General features: G+C 44.3%; 1 protein-coding gene across 1 annotated transcript in view; it reads right to left on the minus strand.

Moving 5' to 3' along the window:
* LOC311122312 (R3H domain-containing protein 2-like) overlaps window positions 1-12,069 on the minus strand; it is a 65,802-nt gene that overhangs the window by 21,501 nt on the left and 32,232 nt on the right. The window contains exons 7-10 of the mRNA XM_084196692.1: window positions 10,818-10,958; window positions 10,048-10,156; window positions 9,557-9,652; window positions 8,240-8,271 (exon numbers count right to left, since the gene is read on the minus strand). Of these exons, the coding sequence (XP_084052818.1) occupies window positions 8,240-8,271; window positions 9,557-9,652; window positions 10,048-10,156; window positions 10,818-10,958 (378 nt within the window). The remainder of the gene's footprint in view (window positions 1-8,239; window positions 8,272-9,556; window positions 9,653-10,047; window positions 10,157-10,817; window positions 10,959-12,069) is intronic.

Consider the following 12,069-nt stretch of genomic DNA (forward strand, 5'->3'; position numbering starts at 1 on the left):
CAGGATCAAGGGAAAGATGAACGGAGCAAAGTACAGAGAGATCCTTGATGAAAACCTGCTCCAGTGCTCAGGACCTCAGACTGGGGCGAAGGTTCAGCTTCCAACAGGACAACGACCCTAAGCACACAGCCAAGACAACGCAGGACTGGCTTCGGGACAAGTCTTTGAATGTCCTTGAGTGGCCCAGCCAGAGCCTGAACTTGAACCCGATCAAACATCTCTGGAGAAACCTTAAAATAGCTGTGCAGCAATGCTCCCCATCCAACCTGACAGAGCTTGAGAGGATCTGCAGAGAAGAACGGGAGAAACTCCCCAACTACAGGTGTGCCAAGCTTGTAGCGTCATACCAAAGAAGACTTGAGGCTGTAATCGCTGCTAAAGATGCTTCAACAAAGTACTGAGTAAAGGGTCTGAATACGTATATAAATGTGATATTTCAGTATTTTTATTTTCAATAAATTTGCAAAAATGTATTTAAAAAAACACTTTTTGCTTTATCATTATGGGTTATTGTGTGTAGATTGTTGAGGGAAAACATTTTTGAATAGATTTTAGAATAAGGCTGTAACGTAACAAAATGTGGAAAAAGTCAAGGGGTCTGAATACTTTCCAAATGCACTGTATGTGTATCTCCCTCATACCGTAACTATGGAGTTACACAGCTTTCTACACATATCCCCCTCATACCGTAACTATGGAGTTACACACAGCTTTCTACACATATCCCCCTCATACCGCAACTATGGAGTTACACAGCTTTCTACACATATCCCCCTCATACCGTAACTATGGAGTTACACACAGCTTTCTACACATATCCCCCTCATACCGTAACTATGGAGTTACAAACAGCTTCCTACACATATCCCCCTCATACCGCAACTATGGAGTTACACAGCTTTCTACACATATCCCACTCATACCGTAACTATGGAGTTACACAGCTTTCTACACATATCCCCCTCATACCGTAACTATGGAGTTACACAGCTTTCTACACATATCCCCCTCATACCGTAACTATGGAGTTACACACAGCTTTCTACACATATCCGCCTCATACCGTAACTATGGAGTTACACAGCTTTCTACACATATCCCCCTCATACCGTAACTATGGAGTTACACAGCTTTCTACACATATCCCCCTCATACCGTAACTATGGAGTTACACACAGCTTTCTACACATATCCCCCTCATACCGCAACTATGGAGTTACACAGCTTTCTACACATATCCCCCTCATACCGTAACTATGGAGTTACACACAGCTTTCTACACATATCCCCCTCATACCGTAACTATGGAGTTACAAACAGCTTCCTACACATATCCCCCTCATACCGCAACTATGGAGTTACACAGCTTTCTACACATATCCCACTCATACCGTAACTATGGAGTTACACAGCTTTCTACACATATCCCCCTCATACCGTAACTATGGAGTTACACAGCTTTCTACACATATCCCCCTCATACCGTAACTATGGAGTTACACACAGCTTTCTACACATATCCGCCTCATACCGTAACTATGGAGTTACACAGCTTTCTACACATATCCCCCTCATACCGTAACTATGGAGTTACACAGCTTTCTACACATATCCCCCTCATACCGTAACTATGGAGTTACACAGCTTTCTACACATATCCCCCTCATACCGTAACTATGGAGTTACACAGCTTTCTACACATATCCCCCTCATACCGCAACTATGGAGTTACACAGCTTTCTACACATATCCCACTCATACCGTAACTATGGAGTTACACAGCTTTCTACACATATCCCCCTCATACCGTAACTATGGAGTTACACAGCTTTCTACACATATCCCCCTCATACCGTAACTATGGAGTTACACACAGCTTTCTACACATATCCGCCTCAAACCGTAACTATGGAGTTACACAGCTTTCTACACATATCCCCCTCATACCGTAACTATGGAGTTACACAGCTTTCTACACATATCCCCCTCATACCGTAACTATGGAGTTACACAGCTTTCTACACATATCCCCCTCATACCGTAACTATGGAGTTACACAGCTTTCTACACATATCCCCCTCATACCGTAACTATGGAGTTACACAGCTTTCTACACATATCCCCCTCATACCGTAACTATGGAGTTACACACAGCTTTCTACACATATCCCCCTCATACCGTAACTATGGAGTTACACAGCTTTCTACACATATCCCCCTCATACCGTAACTATGGAGTTACACACAGCTTTCTACACATATCCCCCTCATACCGTAACTATGGAGTTACACAGCTTTCTACACATATCCCCCTCATACCGTAACTATGGAGTTACACACAGCTTTCTACACATATCCCCCTCATACCGCAACTATGGAGTTACACACAGCTTTCTACACATATCCCCCTCATACCGTAACTATGGAGTTACACACAGCTTTCTACACATATCCCCCTCATACCGTAACTATGGAGTTACACACAGCTTTCTACACATATCCCCCTCATACCGTAACTATGGAGTTACACAGCTTTCTACACATATCCCCCTCATACCGTAACTATGGAGTTACACAGCTTTCTACACATATCCCACTCATACCGTAACTATGGAGTTACACAGCTTTCTACACATATCCCCCTCATACCGCAACTATGGAGTTACACAGCTTTCTACACATATCCCCCTCATACCGCAACTATGGAGTTACACAGCTTTCTACACATATCCCCCTCATACCGCAACTATGGAGTTACACACAGCTTTCTACACATATCCCCCTCATACCGTAACTATGGAGTTACACACAGCTTTCTACACATATCCCCCTCATACCGTAACTATGGAGTTACACAGCTTTCTACACATATCCCCCTCATACCGCAACTATGGAGTTACACACAGCTTTCTACACATATCCCCCTCATACCGTAACTATGGAGTTACACACAGCTTTCTACACATATCCCCCTCATACCGTAACTATGGAGTTACACACAGCTTTCTACACATATCCCCCTCATACCGTAACTATGGAGTTACACACAGCTTTCTACACATATCTCCCTCATACCGTAACTATGGAGTTACACACAGCTTTCTACACATATCCCCCTCATACCGTAACTATGGAGTTACACACAGCTTTCTACACATATCCCCCTCATACCGTAACTATGGAGTTACACACAGCTTTCTACACATATCTCCCTCATACCGTAACTATGGAGTTACACAGCTTTCTACACATATCCCCCTCATACCGTAACTATGGAGTTACACAGCTTTCTACACATATCCCCCTCATACCGTAACTATGGAGTTACACAGCTTTCTACACATATCCCCCTCATACCGTAACTATGAAGTTACACACAGCTTTCTACACATATCCCCCTCATACCGTAACTATGGAGTTACACACAGCTTTCTACACATATCCCCCTCATACCGTAACTATGGAGTTACACACAGCTTTCTACACATATCCCCCTCATACCGTAACTATGGAGTTACACACAGCTTTCTTCCCATTGGGTGACAGTAGCAGAAGGCTGAGTAAAAGCCGCTGCCATGAAGATTCATATCACCATTATTAGAACGTCTCTAGCAATGAGTAGGAGGCTATCAACTTGTCATTACCTACAATACTACACCATGATCGCTCACTGTCACAACGCTTACATCCTAAGGCTTATTTGTATTTATTTTTAATTTATCATCAAATATGGATGATATTGCATTGCACTGAACAAAAAGTGTGACAAATGCAGGTTTGGCAGGGTAATGTGGTGACAGAGTGTTAGAATATTCAGATTTATCACCTAAAATGCTGACAACAAATGCTTGGATTTCTGACTAACAAGGGAAAATACAACTCAAGTGAATTACAGTGGGGTGCTCCGACTGTAGAATACTCTGGTTCCCCATTTGATGGGAATAACCATGCCCCAATAACGAACTACACCACTGAAAGACAACACAGGCACCCAAAATGGCCAAGTCAGCTAAACTCGTCTGTTTTAGATATTCAGATAAATTACTGAGGTAGCCTAGGACAGAAGATTGAAAAAGAACCAAAACAGGCCAGGGAATCTCCTTATAATATCAGATATAAGGAGGCAAAAGGTAGAAATGATTGGTGGTGTAAATGTGTTTGAAGGTGGCAGTGGTTCATAAATATTTCAGAGAAACAGTAATTAATGGATGAGCTATTTTAAGCGTTCTCCCTGCCTCTCTCTCTCAGTCTCTCCTTTTTTCCTCTCCTTGCTTCCCGTCCCTCTCCCCACCTCTCCCCGTCCCTCTCCCCCCACCTCTCCCCGTCCCTCTCTCCCCCCACCTCTCCCCGTCCCTCTCTCCCAACCTCTCCCCGTCCCTCTCTCCCCACCTCTCCCCGTCCCTCTCTCCCCCCACCTCTCCCCGTCCCTCTCTCCCCACCTCTCCCCGTCCCTCTCTCCCCCCACCTCTCCCCGTCCCTCTCTCCCCCCACCTCTCCCCGTCCCTCTCTCCCCACCCCTCTCTCCCCCCACCTCTCCCCGTCCCTCTCTCCCCACCCCTCTCTCCCCCCACCTCTCCCCGTCCCTCTCTCCCCACCTCTCCCTGCCTTCCTCCTATTCATCTCTCCCGCCTCCCTGTCTCCCAGCTTCCACCGCCTATTTTAAGGAAAGAAAGGCAGGGTGGTAGCTCGCTCACACTGTGCAGACGAAGATGAGAGAGAAAGAGAGAGAGAGAGAGACAGGAGGGATCCTGCATTTACATCACGACATTCTTTCTCTCCTGTTCCAAACACTCTCTCCATCCAACACATGGGGAGCTGTTCTGTCACAATTATTTTCCCCCCAAAATGTTGCGCTTTAGATTTCATTAGCATTTCCCCCCACAAAATACAATAATGCGCAATAAATAATGATGTAAATAATAGCTATATGTTTCTACTGTATATATGACATTGTAAACATTGTCAGAGGAGTGTAGCTTGAATACTGAATTCTCTATGAATCATAATCTCCAAACACGATGTAGGATATGCACTTAGTCAACATTGAAAAAAAATATGCAAGGCAAAAGGGACATTTCTCTCACTTTAGTGATACATAATTATGCAATTCAAACGCTGGCCTATTGAACTATTGGAACTGAAAACCTACCCCAAATCCCTCTTTTCAACATCAATGAGGTCAGTCGGCTAAAGACATTTCAGTTTGTATGTTTCACTGCTGCAGTACAAACAGAATCACTGATCACAACCAACACAGAGAGAGAGAGATCTGATGGCAGTATTACTGCAAATCTCTTTAGGACAGACAGTAGTAGTAGATTTATCCTTAGGATACCACAGACAGTAGTAGTAGATCTATCTTCAGGATACCATACAGTAGTAGTAGATCTATCTTCAGGATACCACAGACAGTAGTAGTAGATCTATCTTCAGGATACCACAGACAGGAGTAGTATATCTATCTTCAGGATATCACAGACAGTAGTAATAGATCGATCTTCAGGATACCACAGACAGTAGTAATAGATCTATCTTCAGGATACCACAGACAGGGGTAGTAGATCTATCTTCAGGATACCACAGACGGTAGTAATAGATCTATCTTCAGGATACCAGACAGTAGTAGTAGATCTATCCTCAGGATATCACAGACAGTAGTAATAGATCTATCTTCAGGATACCACAGACAGGGGTAGTAGATCTATCTTCAGGATACCACAGACAGTAGTAATAGATTTATCTTCAGGATACCAGACAGTAGTAGTAGATCTATCCTCCGGATATCACAGACAGTAGTAGTAGATATATCTTCAGGATACCACAGACAGGGGTAGTAGATCTATCTTCAGGATCCAAGACAGTAGTAGTAGATCTATCCTCAGGATACCACAGACAGTAGTAATAGAGACACAGCTACTGTACAAGTAGTAGAGCAAAGATGAAGACGGGGTTACAAAACCAGATCAACAACCACCAAATCAACAGAAACAGAGATGAAGACGGGGTTACAAAACCAGATCAACAACCACCAAATCAACAGAAACAGAGATGAAGACGGGGTTACAAAACCAGATCAACAACCACCAAATCAACAGAAACAGAGATGAAGACGGGGTTACAAAACCAGATCAACAACCACCAAATCAACAGAAACAGAGATGAAGACGGGGTTACAAAACCAGATCAACAACCACCAAATCAACAGAAACAGAGATGAAGACAGGGTTACAAAACCAGATCAACAACCACCAAATCAACAGAAACAGAGATGAAGACGGGGTTACAAAACCAGATCAACAACCACCAAATCAACAGAAACAGAGATGAAGACTGGGTTACAAAACCAGATCAACAACCACCAAATCAACAGAAACAGAGATGAAGACGGGGTTACAAAACCAGATCAACAACCACCAAATCAACAGAAACAGAGATGAAGACGGGGTTACAAAACCAGATCAACAACCACCAAATCAACAGAAACAGAGATGAAGACGGGGTTACAAAACCAGATCAACAACCACCAAATCAACAGAAACAGAGATGAAGACGGGGTTACAAAACCAGATCAACAACCACCAAATCAACAGAAACAGAGATGAAGACTGGGTTACAAAACCAGATCAACAACCACCAAATCAACAGAAACAGAGATGAAGACGGGGTTACAAAACCAGATCAACAACCACCAAATCAACAGAAACAGAGATGAAGACGGGGTTACAAAACCAGATCAACAACCACCAAATCAACAGAAACAGAGATGAAGACGGGGTTACAAAACCAGATCAACAACCACCAAATCAACAGAAACAGAGATGAAGACGGGGTTACAAAACCAGATCAACAACCACCAAATCAACAGAAACAGAGATGAAGACGGGGTTACAAAACCAGATCAACAACCACCAAATCAACAGAAACAGAGATGAAGACGGGGTTACAAAACCAGATCAACAACCACCAAAATCAACAGAAACAGAGATGAAGACGGGGTTACAAAACCAGATCAACAACCACCAAATCAACAGAAACAGAGATGAAGACGGGGTTACAAAACCAGATCAACAACCACCAAATCAACAGAAACAGAGATGAAGACGGCGGATAATAAGTTGTAACCAGTCCCAGAAGAACCACAAAGCAGCCATGCAATAAGTGTTGGACCTCACAGTGCCACTGAGCCAACCCACAGAACCCACGCCAAGCAAGAACACCCACATTCACTGGCTACGTCTGAAATGGCACCCAATCCCCTAAATGCACTATGTAGGGCATAACGTGCCATTTCAGACACAGCCAGTCAGTCAGTCATATCAAATCACCACTAGATAGAGGGTAGAAGGACATGGCAACACAATCACAGACTGCTAGAGTCACACGTCACCCGGATGTGGTCAGTACCTAAAGATCTGCCTCCTCTTTTGAGAGCTAGAGGAGTAGCCTTCAGGGGAAAGTCTGTTGGGGGACAGTGGAGGGAGAGAAGGGAGGCCGGGGGGTTACTGGGTGGGTATAGGAGAGGGGGCCAGGTAGGTTTTGGATCAGACATTCCCAATTCATTCCCTACCCCTCCCCTTGGCCCTTACCCTTCAATGTTTGCAGATCTGGAAGATGGAAGCAATATGGTGAAAGCTTTACCACTACACAGCTTAAACCTGTCCAGACCTTCAGACACGCCAACACTGAGGGGGGACAGGGAGCGATTTGGGACCAGCTGTAACAGTGTTGCACTGTATCCAACCCCCAGCCCAGAAAAGATCATGCACACGCAGTATAAAACAAGGAACAAAGTTCCTCTACTTCTTTTAGCATCTCAACACATCTGTTTAATAACCGTTCATCTCTATCAGAAAGGGAGGGCGGTTGAAATATGTACTTTTGTTGTGCTTTGGACTACATGTGGAAAACTATTCTCAGTTCACCCCACATTCAAACTCCGCAAACCCTAACCCTGGTGCTTGAAACGTATGATATATTGCCAGAATTATTATATTGCCATTATTAGATCTCTTGAAAAACACCTCAATATAACTCAGTGGCCTAATTTGATGGTGCCAGGGGGTTTGGAACAGGGTTAGGGGGCCTTGCTGTGACCAGGCCGCCCCGACTGCCTCTCCTACCCACCTAAGGGACTACACTGGCTGGGGACTAACTCCGTACTCTATGGTCCCCTTTACAAGATCACACGTGAAGCTCTCGACTGTGACGCGTACTGTTAGCGTGTGCTACTTGAGCTCACCTGTTGTCGTTGATGTATCCATTTTGAGAGGCCTGAAAAGGAAAAGACACCTGGAAATTAGCAGCTGTAGCTTGTCGATCCTACATTTATTTAATAGCTTTCATTTGACCAAGTAGATTATTGAGAACATATTCTCATTTACGATAACTGCCTGGACAGTGAACACTGACTCGTGTCATATTTTGTCAAGTACTGTATTAGCCAAAGTTAACCAAAGTTCACTCATGACCTCCAAGAATATGGACTTCACTTTATTACCTCTGCCTTCTTATGCTATTCCACCATTATGTTATTAAAATTAACTTTTGGTTAAAACAGTGGGAGGAATGGTTAGCAGAACAGACAGGAGGAGGAATGGTTAGCAGAACAGACAGGGGGAGGAATGGTTAGTAGAACAGACAGGAGGAGGAATGGTTAGTAGAACAGACAATAGGAGGAATGGTTAGCAGAACAGACAGGAGGAGGAATGGTTAGCAGAACAGACAGGAGGAGGAATGGTTAGCAGAACAGACAGGAGGAGGAATGGTTAGCAGAACAGACAGTAGGAGGAATGGTTAGTAGAACAGACAGGAGGAGGAATGGTTAGCAGAACAGACAGTAGGAGGAATGGTTAGTAGAACAGACAGGAGGAGGAATGGTTAGCAGAACAGACAGGAGGAGGAATGGTTAGCAGAACAGACAGGGGGAGGAATGGTTAGTAGAACAGACAGGAGGAGGAATGGTTAGCAGAACAGACAGGGGGAGGAATGGTTAGCAGAACAGACAGGGGGAGGAATGGTTAGCAGAACAGACAGGAGGAGGAATGGTTAGCAGAACAGACAGGAGGAGGAATGGTTAGTAGAACAGACAGTAGGAGGAATGGTTAGTAGAACAGACAGGAGGAGGAATGGTTAGCAGAACAGACAGTGGGAGGAATGGTTAGTAGAACAGACAATAGGAGGAATGGTTAGCAGAACAGACAGGAGGAGGAATGGTTAGCAGAACAGACAGGAGGAGGAATGGTTAGCAGAACAGACAGGAGGAGGAATGGTTAGTAGAACAGACAGGAGGAGGAATGGTTAGCAGAACAGACAGGAAGAGGAATGGTTAGCAGAACAGACAGGAGGAGGAATGGTTAGTAGAACAGACAGTGGGAGACAAGTTAAGTACAACTGTACATCCCCGTCCTCACGGTTGAGCCCGACCGGAGTTGCCCTTAGACACTGAACTTAGGTCAGTTGTGTATGTTACACCCACAACGCTTAATGTTAGGATTTGGTGAGGGTAAACTGATCCTAGATCTGTGCCTAAGGGCAACTCCTATCCTCCACCACTTACTTCTCGGGCAAAGATCCGGTCTCGTACTCTCTGATACTCCTCCTCCCTCTCCTCTATTGATTTGCTGCGCCGTCCGTCCGACAGCGGCACGCGGATCTGCGATTGGACAAGAGGAAGAAGGGATAACGATCAGCAACATCATTGGACAGAAGTGGTATTCACCGAATACTATTCAGAGCATCTTCTCACGAAGAAGACGTGTAAATTAAAATATTGCGCGAGAGATTTATACAACAATGGCCCGTTATTAATACTCAGATAATAGTCAACAGGATAAATTATATTCAGCCTTCTCATATAATCGTATCCTCGTGTTCTACAAAGACCTACAACGCTAAAGACAGCTATAGATAACATGTATGAAGAATCTGTGCTAATCAGAACTGTTAAGTATTTAATTATTACACTTAAGTGTAATTAACTTATATTAACTGTTAAGTATTTAAGTAATAAAAAGCAACAGTGAAGAATAAAAGAAAGTGACTAATCACCTGATTATCGTCCTTGTCCATACTGGCGTCGTCTCTCTTGAGGATAAACTTCTTCTGGAAGTCCATGTTCCTCTCATCCTTGATGTGCTCTGAGAACTTTTGCTCTGGGCTGAAGACGAAACCAATTCAGAAACTATTGGTAGGACTAGTGTTGTCACGATACCAACATTTTACTAACGATACGATACCAGGCCAAGTATCACGATACCAAGTAGTATCGCGATACCGGGGGGGGGGTTTGGGAATGTGTTGCCTAGCGTCCTGTTCGCCCCATCCCCTGGATGCTTGTTCCCGTTTTCTAAAATGTTCTGCGCATGTGCTACGCAAAAACCTGTTACTGAAATTCACACTTCTACTCAATACAACACATTGAATTTAACTTCACACGGTTCAGTGTATAATAGAATACTGCATAGAATGGCTGATTTGCTTATATTTGCAAAGGCCTACCACACACACACACACACACAGCTCCCAACTTTTAAAACGTTAAGCACCAAAGACAATGTAAGGAGCAGCAGAAATAGATGTTTGGTATAGTTTAGGCTTACATTAGGCTCTTTGGATCGATAGGCCTGAACAATTTGGTAGTATCATATGAAACGGTGCTACGGTATTCTAATTTGTCGGTATCATAAGTATCATGACGTTTTGGTACCGTGATATTAATGTGGTACCGGTGTACCGTGCAACACTAGGTAGGGCAATGGAAGTTCTATTGTTGAAAACGTGTTTCATTGCCTTCTAAGTTATACCAGTCTCCCACTCACATGCGTGTGTTGCCAGTCTTGTTGATGATGACTGCCTTGCCAGTCTGGTCTACGTTGTGGTCCATTCCAAAGTAGGCTGCTACACGGTGAAGCAGCATGCGGTGGTACGACGTCATCTGGGGAAACTTCTTGTACTGGTTACTGGAGGGGAGAACGTGGAGATTAACCATCATGTACTGGTTACTGGAGGGGAGAACGTGGAGATTAACCATCATGTACTGGTTACTGGAGGGGAGAACGTGGAGATTAACCATCATGTACTGGTTACTGGAGGGGAGAACGTGGAGATTAACCATCATGTACTGGTTACTGGAGGGGAGAACGTGGAGATTAACCATCATGTACTGGTTACTGGAGGGGAGAACATGGAGACTAAACAACATGTACTGGTTACTGGAGGGGAGAACGTGGAGATTAACCAACATGTACTGGTTACTGGAGGGGAGAACGTGGAGATTAACAATCATGTACTGGTTCCTGGAGGGTAGAATGTGGAGACTAAACAACATGTACTGGTTACTGGTGGGGAGAACGTGGAGATTAAACAACATGTAATGATTACTGGAGGGGAGAACATGGAGACTAAACAACATGTACTGGTTACTGGAGGGGAGAACGTGGAGATTAACCAACGTGTACTGGTTACTGGAGGGGAGAACGTGGAGATTAAACAACGTGTACTGGTTACTGGAGGGGAGAACGTGGAGATTAACCATCATGTACTGGTTACTGGAGGGGAGAACGTGGAGATTAACCAACGTGTACTGGTTACTGGAGGGGAGAACGTGGAGATTAACAATCATGTACTGGTTCCTGGAGGGTAGAATGTGGAGACTAAACAACATGTACTGGTTACTGGTGGGGAGAACGTGGAGATTAAACAACATGTAATGATTACTGGAGGGGAGAACATGGAGACTAAACAACATGTACTGGTTACTGGAGGGGAGAACGTGGAGATTAACCAACGTGTACTGGTTACTGGAGGGGAGAACGTGGAGATTAAACAACATGTACTGGTTACTGGAGGGGAGAACGTGGAGATTAAACAACATGTACTGGTTACTGGAGGGGAGAACGTGGAGATTAACCAACGTGTACTGGTTACTGGAGGGGAGAACGTGGAGATTAAACAACATGTACTGGTTACTGGAGGGTAAAACATGGAGATTAAACAACATGTACTGGTTCCTGGAGGGGAGAACGTGGAGATTAACCAACGTGTACTGGTTACTGGAGGGGAGAACGTGGA

This window comes from Coregonus lavaretus (assembly GCF_964263955.1).
Source record: "Coregonus lavaretus genome assembly, contig: HAP1_SCAFFOLD_479, whole genome shotgun sequence".
In the NCBI taxonomy this organism is placed as follows: domain Eukaryota; kingdom Metazoa; phylum Chordata; class Actinopteri; order Salmoniformes; family Salmonidae; genus Coregonus; species Coregonus lavaretus.